We start from the raw sequence: 23,922 nt of genomic DNA, 5'->3' as shown, positions 1-23,922 counted from the left end.
ATGAATTTAAAATTAAACAGCTCAGCCAACAAACATGACACATGCAAATGTTTAAAGAAACTTTTAAAAAAGAAATGAGTGATAATACTTACTAGTAATACCACAGTATATTTACTACTACCATTTTACTAGTGTCATGTACTATCCCGAATGCTTTACAGAGTTCTAACAACAACTTAATAAGGTGGGTACTATCATTCCCATTTCATAGATAAGGAAACTGAGGGCAGAAGGGTCACACAGCTAGTAATTAGCAGAGATTACATAAAACAATATGGATGACTCTCAAAACATAATGTTGAACAAAGAAGGCAGAAACAAAAATTTCATATGATTCCATTTTTACCAAGTTCAACACCAGGCAGAACTAAAATACATGTTAAAAGTCAGGATAGTAGTAACTTTTGGGGAGAAAAAAGGGGGTAGTGATCAAGAAGGATCATGAGCAGAACCTCTGAGATGCTGTTTATGTTCTATTTCTTGACCTTGGTAGGTTTAGAGGGATATGTTCACTCTGGAATGATTTATCAAGCAATATATATATCATTTATGCACTTTACAGTAAATTTTTATTTTATTATTATTTATTAAAAAAATTTTTTTAATGTTAATTTTTTTGAGAGAGAGCACGAGCAGGAGAGGGGTAGAGAGTGATAGGGAGACACAGAATCCAAAGCAGGCTGCAGGCTCTGAGCTGTCAGCATAAGAGCCTGATGTGGGGCTCAAACCTGTGAACTGTTAGATCATGACCTGAGCCAAAGTCAGATGCTTAACGACTGAGCCACCCAGGTGCCTCACAGTAAATCTTATTTTTAAAAAGAAGCAAATTTTTAAAAATTTGCTATTTTTAAAAAGAAGCAAATAAATAAAGGTACACGGTATTAAAGTCAAACTTTAGCTCTTTAAAAAAAAAACAAGAGAAAATCTATTTAAAATGGCCACTGGGGGGCAGCTGGCTGGCTCAGGGTGGAACATCTGACTCTTGATTTCTGCGCAGGTCATGATCTTGCTATTCTTGAGTTTGAGCCCTGCTCTGACAGCAGGGAGCCTGCTTGGAATTCTCTCCCTCTCTCTCTGCCCCTCCCCCGCTCATTCACACATGCTCTCTCTCAAAGTAAATAAACATTAAAAAATAACACTCAGATCAATGAAATAGAATAGAGAACCCAGAAATGGACCCACAAACGTATGGCCACCTAATCTTTGACCAAGCAGGAAACAATATCCAATGGAATAAAGACACTCTCTTCAGCAAGTGGTGCTGGGAAAACTGGACAGCGACATGCAGAAGAATGAACCTGGACTACTTTTCTTACACCATACACAAAAATAAATTCAAAATGGATGAAAGACCTAAATGTAAGACAGGAAGCCATCAAAATCCTAGAGGAGAACGCAGGCAAAAACCTCTTTGATCTTGGCCACAGCAACTTCTTACTCAACACGTCTCCAAAGGCAAGGGAAGCAAAAGCAAAAATGAACTACTGGGACCTCATCAAAATAAAAAGCTTCTGCACAGCAAAGGAAACAATCAGCAAAACTAAAAGGCAACCAACAGAATGGGAGAAGGTATTTGCAATGACATATCAGAGAAAGGGTTAGTATCCAAAATCTATAAAGAATTTATCAAACTCAACACCCAAAAAACAAATAATCCAGTAAAGAAATGGGCAAAAGACATGAATAGACACTTCTCCAAAGAAGACATCCAGATGTCCAATCGACACATGAAAAAATGCTCAACATCACTCACCATCAGGGAAATACAAATCAAAACCACAATGAGGGGCGTCTGGGTGGCTCAGTCGGTTGGGTGTCTGACTTCAGCTCAGGGCATGATCTCACCGCTCCTGAGTTCGAGCCCCATGTCAGGCTCTGTGCTGACAGCTCAGAGCCTGGAGCCTGCTTCAGATTCTGTGTATGTCTCTCTCTCTGTCCCTACCCTGCTCACACTCTGTATCTCTATCTCTCAAAAATAAACAAACATTAAAAATTAAAAAAAAAAAACCACAATGAGATACCACCTTACATCTGTCAGAATGGCTAACATTAACAACTCAGGCAACAATAGATGTTGGCAAGGATGCGGAGAAAGAGGATCTCTTTTGCATTGTTGGTGGGAATGCAAGCTGGTGCAGCCACTCTGGAAAACAGTATGGAGGTTCCTCAAAAAACTAAAAATGGAACTGCCCTACAACCCGGCAATTGCACTACTAGGCATTTATCCAAGGAATACAGGTGTGCTGTTTTCGAAGGGACACATGCACCTCCATGTTTATAGCAGCACTATCAACAATAGCCAAAGTACGGAAAGAGCACAAATGTCCATCGATGGATGAATGGATAAAGAAGATGTGGTATATATATATACAACGGAGTATTACTCAGCAATCAGAAAGAATGAAACCTTGCCATTTGCAACTATGTGGATAGAACTGGAGGGTATTATGCTAAGTGAAATTAGTCAGAGAAAGACAAAAATCATATGACTTCACTCATATGAGGACTTTAAGAGACAAAACAGATGAACGTAAGTGAAGGGAAACAAAAATAATATAAAAACAGGGAGGGGAACAAAACAGAAGAGACTCATAAATATGGAGAACAAACAGGGTTATTGGAGGGGTTGTGGGAGGAGGGATGGGTTAAATGGGTAAGGGGCAGTGAGGAATCTACTCCTGAAATCATTGTTGCACTATATGCTAACTAATTTGGATGTAAATTTTTAAAATAACTAATTAATTAATTAATTAATGTATTTATTTATTTGAGGGGCACCTGGGTGGCTCAGTCGGTTAAGTGTCCAACTCTTGATCTCAGCTCAGGTCATGATCTCAGGGTTCATGAGTTTGAACCCCATATTGGGCTCTGCACTGACAGTGTGGAACCTGCTTGGGATTCTCTCTCTCCTCTTTCTCTACCTCCTCCCCACTGACGTGCTCTCTCGCAAAATAAAAGTGCTTTTTTAAAAAGTGCTTGCAAATTATACCAAATTTAAGCTCTGAAATTTAGTAACCGGGGGTTATTAGTTGCTTGGAAATTTCAACCTTAAACTTTAAATCTGCTATTTGAACAGCATAATTTTACATGGAGTTTGCAAAGTAAACCCTGCAAACCAATACACTTTAGCACAGAGATATTACCTCTATATTGAGATCAAATAGAAAGCATAACATATACAGACAGTATTGAGTGTTCTACCTTTTATATCTTACTCCAGGGTTTTCATCCAGGGTAGCACATACTGTAACTATCTGCTCAGCCATTGCTTCCATAATGGCATCTTTTCCATTTGCATTACTAGGGTCCGGACTGTAACAGTAATAGAATGCATCCGGTACATCAAGAGTATAAACCTAAGTTAGGCCCCCCCAAAAAAAAATAAGGTCATACTGTGTCAATTGGTGATTTGGTTTAACACACACACACACACACACACACACACACACACACACACAGAAAAATGTGGCTATTATTTGGGACATTAAAAAAATTACTTGCTTAACCAGGCTGTTTCCTGAGACCACTGTGTCTTTACCTTAATCAAATCTCATTTTCTCTCAGTCATCTCGATTTCATCCTTTATTTCTTTTCCCACTCTCCTTTCCTGCTTAGTCTACCTCTCGTCTTCATTTCTTGTTTCATACTGTACTATTTGTTTCTTACTACCTGTGCAACAGATGAAGGAATTTGAGGTAGTCAAACTAAACTAAAAATCTAATACCTGACACAAAGAAATACAACAAAGCCAAAGTTGGTCTATATATTTGACATACATTAAAAATCTTAATCTGTTAGAGAATAACCTAGAAATTTTCCATAGTTGATATGTATCTTCAATTCTTTGGTTTATATTCTTCATGTCCTTAAAATAGAGATATGTTTCCCAAAAAGACACAGTATTGTGCCAGACATAGTAATTGGTCTAATCATAGACCACACTGAAACCTCAAAGACACATTTTTTCAACTAACAAAAACATTTACTTATGTGCAAAGAACTGGATTAGAGGGGTGCCTGGGTGGCGCAGTCGGTTAAGCAACTGACTTTTGATCTCAGGTCAGGTCATGATCTCTCCATTCATCGGTTCGAGCCCTGTGTCAGGCTCTGTGCTGATGGTATAGAGCCTGCTTGGGAGTCTCTCTCCCCTTCTCTTTGCCCCTCCCCCGCTTGTGTATGTGTGGCTCTCTCTCCCTCAAAAATAAATATTTAAAAAAAGAACTGCATTCGAAATTTACTATTATTATGTTATTTGAAGAGTACAAAAGTGAGGCACCTGGGTGGCTCAGTCGGTTTAGCGCCTCTTGGTTTCAGCTGAGGTCACAATCGCACTGATAGTGGTATCAGCTCTGTGCTGATGGTGTGGAGGCTACTTGGGATTCTCTCTCTCCCTCTCTCTCTGCCCCACCCCCACTCATACTCACGCAGTCTCTCTCTCTAAATAAATAAACTTTTAAAAAATGAATACAAAAGAAGAAGCTCTTTTACTAGGGTTGGGAGTTAGTTCTTCATTAAACCAATTTTTATTTTTCTTAAACAATGATAACAATCTCTCTTAGCCTAGGATGATGTATTGAGTGTAAAAGTAAGTATGTAATAAACATTACATGCTAAACTATTGCATTATGAATAAACCTGCTTATGAAAAGTTTCCTTTCATTGTACATTCATTTCTCTGAACATAACCAACAGCAGCAGGCTGCACATGGATTCAGATTTAGCCATAGCTAATCCACTTATGTCTGTGTTGCTCAAAATCTTGGCTATTATATTAACTGCCAACAAGCACTTCTCTTAGTACACTATTACACTACAGTAGATAATATTATCTGTTCAAAAATACTTACTGCCCCTCCCTAAGGGCCTCTCCCTATAAGAGTATACTTCCCACTCACTAAAGTCAGCCTTGGCTATGGGTATTCAAAGATGAGTAGAAGTGACACGTGCTACTCCCCACAAAAGCTTTAAAAGCCATTGTGTGTCTCTAAGATTTCTCTTTTCCTTCTGCTATGTCCCAGACAAGGGCTAGTCCTTCAGCCTCAGTTCCGGAATGAAGAGAATATACAGCAAAGCCCCAGACAAACCACAATGGACAAAAATATGAGAAATAAACTTGGCTACAGTAATGAACTGAGATTTAGGGAGTTATCACAACAGTTTAACCTAAGCTAATACTCCAATGAACCAAAGAGAATATTAGAGCTTATTTTCATTCTACTCTCACATTTCTTCCATTCTTCCATTTCCCTCCTCCTCTTCCTCTCCACTTTCCATTACCACCATACATGTTCCTTCAGACCATTACCAAATATTTTCTTCAACTTTATGACCCACAATCAGCTCCTTAAATAAAGACTCCTCCCACCCCCGCCACTTTCATCTACTTTTTTTGCTAATCTACAACTGGCTTAGCTCTATTTCTACCTAAACACCTCCCTACTAACTACACCAGACTCTTTGTACTCTGTAAGATCCACTGTAATCAAATTTCCCTACATTCTTAAATGCTTTCCCTCTAATTGCCTTAATGTATATGTGATAGCACTAATTATCTTAAATCCTGTAAGAAGTAAAGCAAGAGGTTTCTTTAATCTCTTGGACTCATAAATTCAGGAGTGAATCAACCTCCTTCCTCTCCATGCAACTTCTAAATGTGTTTAATGTCCGTCCAACTTGTCTTCTTTGGAGCACTATCCTATCTGACTTTGCATCTGGCAGACAGTATCCACTGCACAAGACCTTGATAAATGCTCACATAGGCCTTTGCTCTTAGCTCAAAGCACTTAGTAGTATTTCCTTTATATCTTCACTTGCAAACAAAGTTGAAAACATTTTCACTGTAATTTCTCTGTAACAGTTATAGTTACTTAGTAAACTCTCAGATGCTTATCAAGGAAATAAAAGCAAAAACTTCTTCGGGGGAAAAACAAACCAGACAGGACCTTAAATAATCACATTTTGCAAAGACACAGTAAGAAGATTCTCATGAGATTTCTCTATATAGACAAAAACAAGTTATTCTCATCACCAATCAAATTGGTCAGATAGCTACACAAATCTCTCCTTCAAATAGAGCAACTGCAGAATTTTGATGAATTTTGAGGCTAAAACTATATTTACCATCTGTACAGCAGATGCTCTGGATCAGTTTATAATATTTATCACACTACTATTCATATCCCACATCATTTAGAAAGCCCATTTCACCCTATTTTAAACTTACATATCACATTAAAAGGAACAGGCCTAAAGTTAACCTTTGGCAATAGTGTAACGTTAAACAGATATCTTAAAATTTTACAATTTGGATTATAATCTTTCTTTGCCCAAAATAGCAATAGCTTAAAAGAAAAATCTCTTGGGGTGCCTGGGTGGCTCAGTCAGTTAAGCGACCACTTCAGCTCAGGTCATGACCTCATGGTTTGTGAGGTCGAGGCTGGGAGAACCCCGTTTAGGATCCTCTGTCTCCCTCTCTCTCTGCCCCTCCCCTGCACTCTCTCTCTCTCAAAAATAAACATACATTTAAAAAGAAAATAAAAAGAAAAATTCCTCTTCTAGGACCCTTATTTCTCTTAAAATATTGACCTTATAGTTCCAAACAACAGTAAACTATTAGAATTCTATGAAATGCTAGAATCCAAACACAGAGAACAGAGCACAACAAAGTTGAGCAATGCACTAGCTGTGTGATCTGGGGCAAGTTACTTAACTTCTTTGATTTCCCCATCTTTAAAATGAAGACAGAATTACCATCCATTCATAGGACTATCATGAGGATTACATGAATATATTTACGGAAAATATTTAGGAAAGTGTCTGGCACATGGAGAATACTACATAGGTGTTTCCTATCACTATCATTATTATTAATTGAAGGATCATAACTATTCCAAAATCAAAATGAATTTTTAAAACCCTTCATTTTATAAATTAATGCAATCTATATAATGTTATAGAAAAAATTTGTTGAAGAACATTTGTTTTAACATCACAAATGGTTACAGAAGCTAAAGGTTATTTCTTTTGAGTCATCTAACATTGTGTTCAAAATCTTTTCATTTCATAATCTAATAGTTCTGTAAAACTTGACATGCACAGCACTTAGTGGCAGCTGTGAAATTTAAGCTCCACTTTCATAATGTTCTGTTCCAATTTATGCTCCTCTCCTTTCCTTCATCTAAAACATCTTTAAGATATACCTTATTAACAATAAGTAAGCTCATAAAACCAAAATTTTAAATCCATTATAAACTAAAATTAAAAGTAAAACAAGAAAGTACCTGAGATTCAAGTGGAATGAAGGAAATATTTATTTCTTTACATCTTCTTATTGATTTGGAGCAAGAAGTCTTAATTTTGTTAAAGAGACTATCAGGGCAAACTGAGGGGGGGGAAAATCAAAGCATATAACTCCATCTAAATTTTTATTCTTTGGAATAAATCATTTTAACATGCAAGAATATTTATTTTTTACATATGATTAGTGACTTTCACAAAGCAATTTACTATGAGGACAGAGACAATGTAAATATTTTTCTTCACTTTACACAGCAAATGTATTCTAGCCAACAGGGCTGTAACAGAAATTCCATTTTCCCCATTCATAGGCACCATAACTTATGATTATTTCCTTAGAAAGCTGCTTACACAGCAAACTAAAATTGTTAGGAAGGAAAATCAGATCCAAACTCATGGCTTAATAAACTTTCATAGGACTTTCAGAATTTCTTAGGAATTTATACTGCTTTTCTAAATGTGGCACTAAGTGCAACCATCCCACACAAATTGTTAGTTTTTCCTTGTATCTCAAGACCTTCTCTAATGTCAGGAAATCCTGAGACTAATCCAGAGCCTGTTCTCTCCACCCTCCCTTTACCTGTCTATATCTCTATTAAATCTAGGTTGGAACATCAACCATTGGGTCCTAGTGTCTTTTAACATGATGTTCTTCAGCCTCAAGATTCCTTAAGTTAAAAGAGGCTTCACATTCATTAAATTTTATAACTTCTATAAACATGAATTTCTGTGTAATACAGTTATTTAAAACACAAATACTTATGGCATGACATATTTAAAATGGAAACTATTACCAGGCATGAGATAAATAATAACTTATAGGAAAAACAATATACTGCTTAAAATGAATTTCTAATAGCACAGACTAAGACTACACTTAGATGAACAGCATTTTTATTTTGCAAAATAATTATGTAAGATATAACATAAAGCAGAATTATATGTGTGTCTGGACTTCTCTGTGATGCTTTTGTTTAGCTGCTTTCTATCTGAACATATGGCATTGCAAGAGAAATGTGAGAGATTCTCTCCATTAATATTTGCCAAACAGATGGCAATTTCTCCAGTACCCTCCCAAAGGGTCTTATTTTTGATTACATAATCAAATCCCCAATTAAAACTTAGATTTAAAAAAGCATTCCTCCTTCATCAGCATAAAATTTGAGATAGAGCTCTCACTACCAACCCCTCACCATTGTATACCAGCAAAAATGACTGGTTCAGAATTTAATTTTCTATCACTTTAATATGAATTAGGACAGATATGATCTTTTATTTTTAGATTTTTTCTAATCTAATTAGAACAAGCAACAAATAGAAAGTCTTAATATTATAATAGTACTGTAAGAAATACTTTATAATTAATAGGATTTTAAACAATGAAGCAATACTTTTACAAAGCTACTTACAGTCAGTGAAGTATATATATGCTGCTTTGTATTTGTTCTCGGACTTACTTGCAAAATCACGTAAAAAACATTCTACAGACTTAAAAAAGGTTAGATGTTAATACACATTTAACAAAATACTAATTTAAACATGCTAGCTTTGAAATAACTAAGATTATTCTTTTTCAATAATAAAACAAAACCTTAACTATCTCAAAGTTTACTTTATAAGCTGATTTTTTTAAAATGCTATGTTGTCTAGCCAGTAACAGCTAAAAACCTAAGAAGTAGTAAGGTAATATGTATAAAGAGAGTACTGTTTTGGCAATGAGAAGATCCAGGAACGATCCAGTGAGTGGGAAGCTGAAGCCACACAGACCATTAGAAGATAACAAATCAAGGAACGGAAAAGCCAATAAGCATACTGGAAATGTTATCCACCTGGATGATGAAAGCATTGTGACTGTAACTGGGAAAGTGCTGAATAGAGTGACAGTGAGCTAGGAGTAAAATTGTTAAGGGATAATGAAAGACCCAGAGGTTGGTAGACGACAGCAAGGAGGGGAATGGCAGGTAATAAAGTCTGGTAGTTCTTGCATGCCTCAGTGCTGGTAGTTTTAAAGATACAATGATCTAAAAGCAAAAATGAGGAATACAGAATGTAATGATCTCTCCTCCATCTGTTCCTTTTTCTCCTGGAACTCTAGAACTATTTCTGTTAGACCTCATAGATCAATCCAGCAAGTCTCTTATCTTTCGCCCATGATTTCCATGACTTTGGGTTTTTTTTGTTTTTTGGGATTTTGCTTTGAGATATTCCATTTTAACTCGGCTATTAATTCAAATTTCAATAGTGATTATCCTCTTATGCAATTAACCATTTAACGGAGAAATCACATACTTTTGAACTTCAGGAAGTTTTTTATATGCTGTACTAGACTCTTCTTATGTGTTATCATTTTTCTGTTCAGTTCATCATCCTTCTCTCTAAGCAGCTATATTTTGTATTTTCTTCATTCTTACTGAACTTCCTCTTTCTGGCAGCTTGGCTCACTTAGATGTGTTGATGCTTTCCTTTGTTAACTCACTGAAGGTTTAGGTTTGTTTCTGGAGAATCCTAAATACAGGCAGTTCTACAAGAGGGGAAGGCAAAAAGATTTCTCCTTCTCTGGGCTGTAGGTATATAAGCAGACAAACCACCAGGGCTTTGCTTTTTCACCAAATGACCTTTCCCCTGGGGTTCAGAGATCTCTTACAGCTAAACTCTTCAGAAATCTGTCATTTTATGACTTTGGCTGGGAACACTCTCATGCTGGTGTCTAAGGTGCTTACCCAGCTACTAAGGAAGGAAGTCTCTCACTAGCCTTCTCCACTACTATCCAATAAGCTCAAGCCCTCGCTGGTACCCATAGGGCTATGGGGCCCAATAGGTAATTGATTCAGGACAGAAAGAGAAACTGGAGTTGGTTATAGTAGAAAAAAGAGTCACATTCAGGTACTATTTTCTCTGAGCCCTTTGCTCCTTTACTGAATATACAATTTTGTATCCTGCTTCTGTCACTTAACATTAAAAATGAACATTTACCTAAATCATTAAAATTTCCTAGAAATCTCATTTTCAACGGACACACAGTCTTTCCTACTATTAATCTATTAATGATAAGAATTAGCATTAAGATATAAAATGTCATTAAAACCCACCAGCAGCCAGCATATAGAAACTAAATAGTGAATATCTGTTTTTTTTCCTGCTGTCTGCTAGAATCAGAAGAAATGAAACTGCAATTGCCAACTTAACATTCTGGATGAATGTAACAGCCAAAGAATGTATTAGAAAATCCATTCTCAAATATTGTACAGAATAAAGGAATCTGACATGGCACCTGGGTAGCACAATTGAGCCCTGCGTCGGGCTCTGTGCTGACATCCCAGAGCCTGGAGCCTGCTTTGGATCCTGTGTCTCCCTCTCTCTATGCCCCTTCCCCACTCACACTCTGTGTCTCAAAAATAAATAAACATTAAAAAAAAAAATTAGAATAAAGGAATCTGATATTTACTTGGCTCTAAAAGTTTGGCATTAATATGCATTCAATCACAGATTATAAACTAATTCCTTTGACGTAAAAGATATATTTACATATATGCATGCATATATGTGTATATACACACATGTATGCTACAGGAAGTAACTACGATAAAGGATTAATCCAAGACTATTTCTTTTATGTACATTTCTATCCTCCAAAAATATGGTTGCATAGGAATAGCATGAGTAACAAACTACTCAAACTTCATCATTTTAATACAATTAAATTCTGCTTTCAGATATGAGGGGAGAATTCTTTCATTTATACATTCTCATTAAGAGTGCAAATGAAACAATTTTCTAACACAGAAAAACTTTCCTAAGCAAACTAGTTTATGGCACTATTTTTCTAATAAAGGATGTTTTATTGCTTTGAATTGCCTATGAGAAAATGATGTCAATGATAAATGAGGAAGATACTTTTTAAAGATTCAAAATACTCACCTTTGATGTTGGAGAGATAAAATAAAGAGCTTTCATTTGTCTGACAGGTTCTCGATTCCTATAAATATTCTCCACAACTAATAAAAAAAAAAGTCCATTTTATATAACCAAGTATTTATACACTTGAAACAATTTTAAAATAAAACTATACTTATTTATAATAGGGAAACACATTAACATATCCTGGGTTTAACATTTTTTTGGTCTCCCTTTGATAAATTAAAAAATCCCAAAATTGTATCTTCCCTAAACCTAAATTGTGGGCTAAGTAATCATCATAGGAAAAAAGGATGAAACAGCTATTTCATAGTTACATCTACCAGTGTAAGCAATCAACATGCCATGAAGCAAGAAAATGCATTAAAAATTAAAATTTGTATTTCTTTTTAAAAATATTCTAATGTAATAGCAAATATAATACCAGATATCAGGCTAAGTCCTTAACATTACTTATCTGTTAAACCTTCTAATAATTATTATATAACAAACTGATAAAATAAGTATTTTACAAATTAGGAAACTGAGACTTAAAGAAATTAGGTAACTTGAAAGCTAGAAAGTAGAACAGGTAGGATTCTAACCCAGATCTGTCTGACTCCAGAACCCAAGTTTTTAACTTCTATAACATTCTTTAAATAAACTGCCAATTAACTCTTACTCTTTTAAAACTACGCAATATTTTTAAAGTATTTTTAACAATGAAATATCGCCATAATTTACTGTTATATTTTTATTATTGAAATTAAGAAGTTCATAAAATTAACAAATATAAAACAAAGTGAATTTAAAACTAGTAAACTCTAGGGGTGACTGGGTGGCTCAGTAAGCATCCAACTCCATTTCGGCTCAGGTCATGATCTCACAGTTTCAGGAGTTTGAGCCCTGCATCGGGCCGGGCCCTGTGCTGACAGTGTGGAGGCTGCTTGGGATTCTCTCTCTCCCTCTCTCAGACCCTCCCACGCTTGCATTTGCCCTGTCTCTTCCTCTCAAAAAAATAAACTTAAAAAAACCCCAAAACATTAAAAACTAACAAAAAACACAAAAAACTAGTAAACTCTAAATTGTCAAATTATTAAAGCTATATTTTAAAAAAATTAAGCATTATTCTACAAATCAAGAGAACCACTTTTCAAGACTAATGCTGGCAAAAGCCCTGGAAAGAATTAAAAAGATTAACCTGATAGGCAAGGAAGGCTACTGTTGAACTTCTCTGGTAAATATGGTGATTCGCCTTCTCATTCTTCCATTTATATTAATAAAGTATAGACTTATCACAGCTTCTATTAGACAGGATATCAAATAAGGTTTCCAAGGAAATATTTAATTTTAATCTCCATTCCCAACTATTGTAATTTCACCTTTAAAAGATTAGTTAAATCTGTGCAAACTTACTTTTATTACTTAATACTCAAAATCAAGTGCCTTATAGTCATCTTACGCTATACATACTATTATGCTTGGTGAGTAATGTACGTTAAAATGTGAAAATATTGTGGTATGATTTATTAGAACACAGACTTTGAAAATAATCTGAAATGTCTGGTTATTAATAGCAGAAAGTGCCACTTCTTCAATTCCCTGAAAAATGGATATATACTAATAAGTGATTTAACAAAAAGGTTTTTACAGGATGCCTGAATGGCTGTTAAATATTAATCTAAAACCTCACAATAGCCCAACAAGATCAAAATACTCATTGCCATTTTACAGATGTGAAAATTGAGATTCAGAAGTTAAATAAGTCAGGGGCATCTGGGTGGCTAAGTCGGTTGAGTGTCTGACTGTTCATTTCAGCTCAGGACATGATCTCGCCGTTCTTGTGTCCTAGCCCTGAGTTGAGCTCTGTGCTGACGGTGTGGAGCCTGCTTGGGATACTCACTCTCCCTTTCTCTCTGCCCCTCTCCCACTCATGCTCTCCTCTCTCTCTCTCAAAATAAATAAACATTAAGGAAAAAAAACAACTCTGGAAAGTCCTCAAGAAACCTGTTTATGGGCACCTGGGTGGCTCAGTCAGTTGAGTGTCCAACTTTGGCTCAGGTCATGATCTCACGGTTTGGAGTTCGAGCCCCATGTCAGGCTCTGTGCTGAAAGCTCAGAGTCTGGAGCCTGCTTCGGATTCTGTGTCTCCCTCTCTCTCTGCCCCTTCCCTGCTCTGTCTCTCAAAAATAAACAAACATTAAAAAAAAAAAAGAAAAGAAACCTGTTTAGCTTTGTCTAATGCTATATCCCAACTTACTTGGCAATAGAATTTTTTCCTTGAAGAGTATCTATCAACACCAAACACACAGTAATAAACAATGGTTACAAAAATGAAATAAAACCTCCTTACAGTGCAAAATGGTTCTGTAGCTTCATTATATTTTCATACATATTATCAAATGGTTCTAGGGGCACCTGGGTGGCTCAGTTGGTTAAGTGTCCAACTTTAGCTTGGGTCATGATGTTGTAGTTCTTGAGTTCGTGCCCCGTGTTGGGTTCTGTGCTGACAGCTCAGAGCATGAGTCTGCTTCTGATTCTGTGTCTCCCTCTCTCTCTCTGCCCCTCCCCTGTTTGCATTCTGTCTCTGTCTCTCAAAAATAAACAAACATTTAAAAAAAAAAAACCTTAAAAAAATGGTTCTCACTTTAGTTGCTAATTAGAATGGCCTCTGGAACTTAAAAAACTTCATGGCCTTGGGCGCCTGGGTGGCTCAGTCGTTTGAGCATCCGATTTCAGCTCAGGTCATGATCTCACAGCTCGTGAGTTTGAGCCCCGCATCGGGCTCTGTGCTGACAGCTCAGAGCCTGGAGCCTGCTTCCGATTCTGTCTCTCTGCCCCTAACCCACTCGCATTCTGTCTCTGTCTCTCTCAAAAAAAATAAATAAACATTAAAAAAAAAAAAACTTCGTGGCTTAATCAATACTATATTTGTCCAGTGTCAGAAAAATCAAGGCTTCAATCTTTTAATGTCTAGTTGAGAGTTTTTCTATTGAGAAGGCCATAAAGACCAGGAAAACAAGCTGAATATATGATCAATAATAAAGTATCATATAGCAAAGATTTTATATATAAGTATCAAAATAATTATTACAAAATTTTTTAGATAATCCTCCCTTTGTATACACTGCTCAGGTTTTCTTGAAAATACTGGTGTAGTTTTTTTTTTTAAGTTTATTTATTTATTTTGAGAGCGACAGAGACATTTGGGGGAGACACAGAGAATCCCAAGCAGGCTCCAAGCTGCCAGCTGCAGAGCCCGATGTGGGGCTCGAACCCACAAACTATGAGATCATGACCTGAGCCAAAAATCAAGAGTCAGTCACTTAACCAACTGAGCCACCCAGGCACCCCAAGTGTACTTTTGAACCTCACAAGTAGCAGTGACGAGACAGTACACATACTACACTAAATTCCAAAATATAAAAGAATTGTATTCGACTTTGAGTCTTAGTTTCCTCATTACAAGTGGGGGTATTTAAAATCTCTTTAAAGGGTTGTCATGAAGATCAAATGTAAATAAATGAGTGAAAGGATGAGGAGTTTAAGGATAATGGTAAGATTATAAATGTTATAAAATATTGGTATCATCCCCCAAAGAGATTAAAATCTCATTAACAATTCTGCCCTAATGAAAGATTATGGCAGTATGTTTTTTTTCATAATGTTATTCTAAAGCGGATTAAAAACAATTTTTTTTTAATGTTTTATTTACTTTTGAGAGAGACAGAGACAGAATGCAAGTGGGTTAGGGGCAGAGAGAGAGGGAGACACAGAATCCAAAGCAGGCTCCAGGCTCCGAGCTGTCAGCACAGAGCCCGACGCAGGGCCTGAACTCACAAGCTGTGAGATCATGACCTGCGCTGAAGTTGGACGCTCAACCGACTGAGCCACCCAGGCGCCCCATAAAGCGGATTTAAACTTGTAATTAACCGCTTCATTTCTAGGTAATAAAGAAAAACTTACAAAGTCAGTATTATACACTTGTAAATATGTACAAAAATTGATTTTATAACATAAATCTTACTATCTACTTAAAAGCAATACATGAAAACCACCAACATTAGTAAAAACACTGAGGTAAACGTAGTGTCAGCATATAAAATCCTTATCAAATATGCAAGAATAAAAATTTAAGTAACAAACTCAACAAGGCAATTGACTTACTCTTGGTCAGAGGCACTGATTTATAATCAAAGCTTAAGAGGGGCACCTGGGTGGCTCAGTTGGTTAAGCATCCGAATTCAGCTCAGGTCATGATCTCACAGTCTGTGAGTTCGAGCCCTGCGTCAGGCTCTGTGCTGACAGCTCAGAGCCTGGACACTGCTTCAGATTCTGTGTCTCCCTCTCTCTCTGCCCCTCCCCCAATCAAAGCTTAAGAAAAAACTTCCAGGGGTTATTCTGAAGATTCACAGACAAATGTCCAGTGTTATTATTATGGCTAGAGTTATAAAAAAAATGAAATATAACCCCCTCAAAAACACAATGACTAACTAAAATTTATTATTACTCCAAACTTTCCTAATCACAATAAAAAAGTTTTTATGATGAGTATTGGTAACACTTACCAGTTATACCCTCTGCTAGAAGATCTGTCATTTTGCAACACGATGCCAAAAGCTTAGTGGTAAATTCATCTAAAAGCATTATCTTAAAATGAATATATATTAAGAAATAGTGTAAGTACCTGATTGTCAAGAATTCACAATAGACACAATTTAATCCTTTAAACTTACTCAAACATAAACCTTTTATAACATAAAATGAAAATATCAGGACAGTAAACAAAATTATCTCAATTCACCTTTTAACTTGTATGACCTAGAGATTTATTTTCTCAATATACATACATATAATATTATACATAAGCAAATAGAAACATTTCCATTTTGAAGCAGAAAACTTGTTCATTTTAAATGTATCTTGTGTTTAACATCAAATTTCTTACAATTATAAAATGTCACTTACAAAATAATAATTGTTCCAGGTGCTGTTCTTATTTTCCATGGATTAATTAATTTAATCTTTACAACTATGCTATGAGGTAAGATTATCCCTATTTTAGAGACAAATAACAGAGAGGTCAAGCAATTTGCCTAAGAAGCCACAGCTATCAAGTGGTGAAGCTATGATGTGAATGCAGTCAGTATGGTTCCAGACTCTACACTCTTACAGAAGTATAATAAGGACAATAGGTTGATGTCCTCAATTAAAGGGCAAAACATGCATTCTACCTTCCATTCGCCTTCTTTCTTGCAGTCATCAAACACTGTTGCTTTTATCTCTGCCAAAAAAAAAAAAACAAAACAAAACACAAAAAACACAATTATTTACAAATTTAAATCAACAATTAGAAACATAATAATAACTACTGAAAGAGCAAAAAGATCGGGAAGTACCCAATTTGAAAATCTGCTAACTTACATAAAAAGTATATATACCTGTTAAACTCTAAGTAAAAATTCAGTTCTCTTTAATACCTAACCTATATTTAAACTGTAATATATTTTTAAATTTTTGAGAATTAAAGTATTATAGGGGCACCTGGGTGGCTCAGTAGGTTAAGCGTCCAACTTCGGCTCAGGTCATGATTTCACAGTTCTTGGGTTTGAGCCCTGAGTCAGGCTCTGTGCTGACAGCTCGGAACCTGGATCCTGCTTCAGGTTCTATGTCTCCCTCTCTCTCTGCCCCTTCCCTGTTCCTGCTCTGTCTCTCCTGCTCTCAAAAATAAATAACAAACATTAAAAAAAAAAAAAAAGTTAAGGGATGCCTGGGTGGCTCAGTCAGTTAAGCATCTGACTTTGGCTCAGGTCATGATCTCATGGCTTGTGAGTTCGAGCCCCGTGTTGGGCTCTGTGCTGACAGCTCAGAGCCTGGAGCCTGCTTCAGATTGTGTCTCCCTCCCTCTCTCTCTGCCCCTTCCCCACTCACACTGTCTCTTTCTCTCTCTCTCAAAAATAAACATTAAAAACATATTTTTTAAAAAATTTAAAAAAAAGTATTATAAAATATTAATATAAGTATATAAATATATCTGGAAAATATTTCTGAAACTATTATCTGATTTGCTTTTTCCTATTCTGCTTAAACCCCAAGTAAACAAGATGAAAACAAAAAAACTCAAAGGAAAATCCCTAACTAGCCCATTGCTATATTACATCTGACAATCAAAATTGGGTAAGCACTTTTCTTCCTGGTTTACTGCATTACAATTTTCAACAATTTATATTACAACATTAGGATACAGATATTCAGTCTTGATTTATAATCGATAAATATTAACATGTTTGTTGTAATGATTTTTAAAATTAACCTAAACATATTTTTTATTTTTTTAAATTAAAAAAAAAATTTTTTTTAACGTTTTATTTATTTTTGAGACAGAGACAGAGCATGAACGGGGGGGGGGGGGGGCAGAGAGAGAGGGAGACACAGCATCGGAAGCAGGCTCCAGGCTCTGAGCCATCAGCCCAGAGCCCGATGCGGGGCTCGAACTCACGGACCGCGAGATCGTGACCTGAGCTGAAGTCGGCCGCTTAACAACTGAGCCACCCAGGCGCCCCTAAACATATTTTTTAAATTAGTTCACTGATAAACAAAAATTTTTTTCTGATGTATTAAATAACACACATAGGCAATCAACACAAATATCTGTTGTTCTACCTCATAATAAGACAATTCCTCACAAAGTTTTACTAATTTTCAATTTTGAAAACTGATATGTAGTATGTAACAAGTAAAATATAATTAAAATGTAAATTATAGTAACTTCTAATTTCATTAATTCCTGGTAATGAGATGTTTATATAATTCATTTAAACTTTCCTACTTCTTGGGTAGGCCTGGCTGGCTCAGTCAAAACATGCAACTCTTGATCTCAGGGTTGTAAGTTTGAGCCCCAGGGAAAGTATAGAGATTACTTAAATAAGTAAATAAACTTAAAAAAAAATAATAAAAAAATTAAAAGATAAACTTTTCTACTTCGTAATTTAATACCTAAACTTTAACTGTTTTAAGTTAATGCTTGTGGAAATATACCATCAATTTTTGGCGTCACATTAAATGACATGTTCAAGCAGAGGGTATATTTAATAAGGATTACTAATACTCATCATAAGAAGTGTGATCTGGAAGGTTTTATTTGATTGGGAAGGCTTGAAAGTGTTAAGAAATACTAGTTAAGGTGCTTATATGTGTTTGTTAGGAAGATTGTAGCTTTTTTAAATGTTTATTATTTATTTTTGAGAGAGAGAAAGAGAGACTACGTGCGCACACAAGTGCACACGAGTGGGGGAGGGGCAGAGAGAGAGGGAGACAGAATCCAAAGCAGGCTCCAGGCTGTCAGCACAGAACCTGATGCAGGGCTCAAACTCAGGAACTGTGAGATCATGACCTGAGACAAAGTCAAACATTCAACTGACTAAGTCACCCAGGCGCCCCTGCCAGGAAGATTATAATGTTAAATGAGAATTACAGCAAAAGCCTAAAGTGTTTAATGTTTGGGAATTTAAACCCAAAGCACTGGTTTCTTCTACTCTATAGGCAGAGATAAAGGATTTTCTCAGGCAGAGTTCAGACACTAAAATACTATGCCACTTCCCTTTCTAAGCTTGCTTTATTTCTGTATACCTCAAACAAGCTGAAAATCAAAGAAATAAATGCTCATGGAATTTATGATGGAGCAGATTGAAGAGTTCCCTAGGAAGAACTCATCTCATTATAGTCTTTAGACCCTTAGAAACTGCACTGATGTATATGGTAAAAACTCATCACATGTTGCCATTAAGCACTTAACGTACGGCTAGCCTGAACTGAGATGTCCTGTAAGTATAAAATACACACCAGATTTCAAAGACCTAGTACAAAAAAAAGGAATAGAAAATATCATTAATTTTCTATATTTACATGTTTAAATGAGAATATTTTAGAAATTTATTATTAGGGGCACCTGGTTGGCTCAGTTGGTTAAGCATCTGACTCTTGATATCGGCTCAGGTTGTGATCTTGTGGTCATGAGACTGAGCCCCGCATGAGCCTCCACACTGAGTGCTTGGGATTCTCTCTCTCTGCCCCCTCCCCCCAAATAAATATTTTGAAAAATTTATTATTAAAACTATCTTCATCCGTTTCTCTCTCTCTTTTTTTTAATGTGGCTACTAGAAACTTTTAAATTATATATGTGGCTTGCATTATATTTCTACTGGATAGTGCTGCCTTGGAATATGAAGATACCTAGACAGTGTTAGTGTTAGCATCTTAACAACAAAACATAGGGGCACCTGGGTGGCTCAATCAGTTGGGCATCCAACTCTTAATTTAGGCTCAAGTCATGATCTCACAATTCCTGGGATAGAGCCCCATGCTCTCAGTATGGAGACTGCTTGGGATTCTCTCTCTCAAAAATAAATAAACTTCAAAAAAAAAAAAAAACCAATAAATGATAAACAACCAGTTTTGTGGACTAGAAATTAGGTGCATCCAAAAAAAGTAATATGGTCAAAGGTAAGGTATGTTTGGAGGGGAGTCAAAGGAAATCACATCAACTAATATGACAACTTTTTAAAAAGGTATCTCCTCCAAATACTAATGAAAATTATTTGACCTTACATCCATTTCTCTAGCACCCCAAATATGGATATATTTGATTCAATTCTCTACTCTCTGCTTGCTCTAGTCTCTTTCTCAGAAACCATATTTGTCCTTAAAAGTTTCGTCTATTAGATCTAGCCTTCAATTTTTCCCAACATTACTGAGATACAACTGACACATAACACAACTTCAAAATATATAATGTGTTGATCTGATACACATACTGCAACATAATTACCACCGTAATGTTAGTTAACAGATAATTACCATTCTTTTAGTAATTTTGAAAGGTGAGAACATTTAAGATCTACCTTAGCAACTTTCCAAGTATATAGTACAGTAGTACTGCTACCTGTAATCACAATACTGTTCATTAGATCTCCAGAACTTACTCCTCTACCAACTGAAGTCTGTACTCTTGGACCAGCTTCTCCTCATTTCCCCCTAACCCCCATCAGTCTTCAATTTTTTGCAAATCTAACTCTCCATCATTCAATTATACAGTACAGGTTTAAGCACCTACCTGCCTCAAATTGAGATTATAGTTCCCTAAAAACTGCTTTAGACTTCTCTAAGAGTTTTAGTGACATTTTCTTAGTCATAGTCTTTGGATAGTTCCTCCATCTCCCATATCCAATAATCATGCAGTGTTGATTGTTCTTTCTGGTGACTGCCACAGTCCTCAGCATTGCCTTGGTTCTCATCATCTCTCACTCAACTACTATAATAGCCTCCTATCCGGATTTCCTGCTTTTAATTTTTTTTAAGTTTATTTATTTAATTTTGAGAGAGAGGGAGGGAGAGAGGGAGGGAGGGAGGGAAGGAGGGAGGGAGGGAGAGACAGAGAAGGAGCTCATGAGCAGGGTAGGGACAGAGAGAGGGAGAGAAGGAGAGGGGGAGAGAGAGAGAGAGAGATTGAGAATCCCAAGCAGGCTCCACACTGTCACTGCAGAGCCCAATGCAGGGCTCAAACTCATGAACCACGAGATCATGACCTGAGCCAAAATCAAGAGTCAGATGCTTAACCAACTGAGCCACTCAGGTGCCCCTGGATTTCCTGCTTTCTACCTCCAATGCTTTTGCCTGTTCAATCCATTTTCCACATTGCTGTCAGTGATCTTCCTGAAGCACAAATTTCTTAATCAATGCCCACCTAAATTCCCTCAAATGCTCACTCTTGCCTCAGAGTAAAATCTAGATTTTACTATTCAACCTCCTGTACCAAGTGGCCTCTGCCTACTCTCTTAGTTGATCTTCCACCAGTCCAAATGATATCCAAATAATTATCTATTAATAGATACTACTATTACCTTAGTAGTATCTAATAGATACAACTAATAGATACAACTACTCTCTTTGCTCATCCTGTTTCTCCTAAATGCAAAAGGAAATGTGTTTAAAACTAATGCCAAAGATGGGACGCCGGGGTGGCTCAGTAAGTTGGGCGTCCGACTCCGGCTCAGGTCATGATCTCACAGCTCGTGAGTTTGAGCCCCGCATTGGGCTCTGTGCTGACAGCTCAGAGCCTGGAGCCTGCCTCGGATTCTGTGTCTCCCTCTCTCTCTCTCCCCCTCCTCCGCTCATGCTCTGTCTCTCTCTGTCTCAAAAATAAACATTACAAAAAAAAAAACAAAAAACTAATGCCAAAGAGGAAATGAAAACATGGAAGAGAAAAATGAGAACAGAGCTAACCAAGTTTTGTGCAGCATCAGCAATGCAAAAAGTATGCTTGCACAACTATCTTAAACCACAGAGAAAGTATTAATAAACATGGTAACATTGTAAGAGAAACTGATTTGTCTGGAAAATAGTAAATCATCTGTAAATAACAGTTTTTTAGGAAACAAAAATGCCTAGCAATGTTTAAATCATAAATTAGGAAATAAGAGGGGAAAAAAATCTAGTACTAAAGACAATCTCAACAGGGACCTGGAAAAGGTACCCTTTTCTCTTTATCTGGTCTTCCTTATCTAAATCCAGATGTCAAATTCAGCTCCCTTTTCTGTAATTTATACCTATGTATCTCCATCTGCTTTCTAGATACCTCAACTTGCACTTATACTCACTGTATTTTAAACCTAAACTATTTTTTCTCTCCAAAACTGTTCCTTCTCTTTCCCTTTATCAATAAAGATACTACTACCTAGTCTCCTAGACCTGAATCCGAGTCTAGGATGACTCTCCCCCAGCTTAAATCCTATTTATTCTTTCTCCAGAACTGCTCTCATACTCTCAGCCATCCTTTGCCATCCTTTGCCACATTTTGGCCTTCTTCCTTGGACCAACACCATAACAGTACCAGTCTCTGCCACCCACTCCAATTTATCACCCAAGTGCACCCCTGCTTCTAACATCTGAGTTTTTTCTAATAATCAAATTATTACAACAATGATAATCAACATATATACACTACTCTATCACTTGCTTTTTTCAATAAATATACATCATGGATACCCTTTATACAGCATATAAACATATAGATTTAAATAATTCTTTTTAATAGCTACATAATATTTCTTAGTGCAGGCACACCATTATTTATTCAACTATTCTCCTCTATGAGAGGCAGTCATCCTGTTTCCGTTTTTGCCACTATAATGTTGCAGTGAAGATCTTTACACATATATCTTTATTATCAATACTTTTATTTCTTCATTTTAGAGAGAGAGAGCACGGGGAGGGGCAGAGGAAGGAGAGGGGGAGAGAGGGAGAGGGAGAATCCCAAACAGGTTCCATGCACAGCGCTGGTCAGTGTAGAGCCCAACTTGCGGCTCGATCCTATGACCCTGGGATTATGACCTGAGCTGAAATCTAGTCTCAAACAACTGAGCCACCCAAGTGCCCAGACTTTTATTTCTGAAGCAAAGGTTCCCATAAGTGGGAATGCTGGCATCAAAAGATGCGTCTGTCGTGTTACTATACATTGCCAAATGCTTTGTCAAAAGTTTTTAACAATTCACATTCCCACCAGCAAACTTCCCAACGATAGCATGTCAGTCTGATGGGTTAAAAAGAGGAACTGGTCTTTATTTGCATTTCCACTCAAAAACAATCAACTGAATGTCCTAATCTGCAAGTCACCTGTTCACATCCTATATTTTTCTATTGCGTCATTATCTTCCCTTTATCAATGCGCAGATACTCTCTACAGATTGACCCTTTCTCTTCTATATGTGGTCAATATTTTCTTTGAATCTAGAGTTTAGCTCTTGATTTTTTTGTTAATGGTGTCTTCTACCATATAGGAATTTATAATTTTTATTTAACAAATTTTTTATGGGATTTGGGTTATCAATTTTTTTAAAAGTGTAACCCATGTTACTCTATATTTTCTCCCCATTTTATTGTTTTATTTTACATTTTAGATCTTTAATACATATGGAATTCATTTTAACTTGCTAAAGTTGGATTAAGATCATGCCTAAGTAAATAAATAAGGAGCAAAGAATCATGCTAAGTAGATGTCAGAATACCTTAAGACAAAAATTTGTAAAATGTCATTAAACAACGAAAACCTAATATTAAATATTTATGACCTAAACAAAACAACCATGGCATAAAAGAAAACCATGGCATAAGTGAAAACTATCAGGAATCTACGTGGAAATAAAGAAAATATAACAAAATGAAGATCTAAAAAATGGAATCATGAAGAATTCAAGTTGAAAAAGACTTAGAGAACATGTAATTCAAACTCTTCATTGTTTAGGCTAGGAAAGTGAAGTACAATCTGGAGTGGAAATCAAGTCTTCCAACTATTAGTCCAATGAGGAGAAATAATAAACCAGCTTTTATAAGTAATGCATAATGAAAAATCAAAAAGCCAAAAATCAAAAGCAGACTTGTAGGCTACAAAGAGTTTACATTCTCAGAAAACCAAAATATATTATTAAATTCCTAATTATGATTCCAACAGATTCTGCAGGCCTGTGGCCCAAGTTATTTAGTGAACAGGTAAGAATCTTTATGAAGGTAAAGCCAGAGGCCTGGGGCAAAGACAAATGCAATACTCATTATTAGTCAGCTTAATAAAAACAAATTGAATTGTGCATGAAAAAGACCACTTAGGGCTATCAAGGTACACTAAAAGTTGTATGAAAAAATAAAAATAAATAAAAATAAAAATAAAAATTGTATTAAAGT

At 36.2% G+C, this 23,922-nt stretch overlaps 1 protein-coding gene across 2 annotated transcripts in view; it reads right to left on the bottom strand.

The window, feature by feature from the left end:
• Positions 1-23,922, bottom strand: part of STXBP3 (syntaxin binding protein 3) — a 55,976-nt gene that overhangs the window by 26,266 nt on the left and 5,788 nt on the right. For both annotated transcript variants that reach the window (XR_008295118.1, XM_027058450.2), the window contains exons 2-7: positions 16,425-16,474; positions 15,759-15,840; positions 11,215-11,291; positions 8,706-8,784; positions 7,281-7,381; positions 3,202-3,356 (exon numbers count right to left, since the gene is read on the bottom strand). Coding sequence is in view for 1 of the 2 variants with exons in the window: in XM_027058450.2 (XP_026914251.1) it covers positions 3,202-3,356; positions 7,281-7,381; positions 8,706-8,784; positions 11,215-11,291; positions 15,759-15,840; positions 16,425-16,474 (544 nt within the window). In the remaining variant the exon portion in view is untranslated. The remainder of the gene's footprint in view (positions 1-3,201; positions 3,357-7,280; positions 7,382-8,705; positions 8,785-11,214; positions 11,292-15,758; positions 15,841-16,424; positions 16,475-23,922) is intronic.

This window comes from Acinonyx jubatus, chromosome C1, assembly GCF_027475565.1.
Source record: "Acinonyx jubatus isolate Ajub_Pintada_27869175 chromosome C1, VMU_Ajub_asm_v1.0, whole genome shotgun sequence".
In the NCBI taxonomy this organism is placed as follows: Eukaryota; Metazoa; Chordata; class Mammalia; order Carnivora; family Felidae; genus Acinonyx; species Acinonyx jubatus.
Note: the sequence above shows the minus strand (reverse complement) of the source record. Positions and strands in the feature narration are given on the sequence as shown.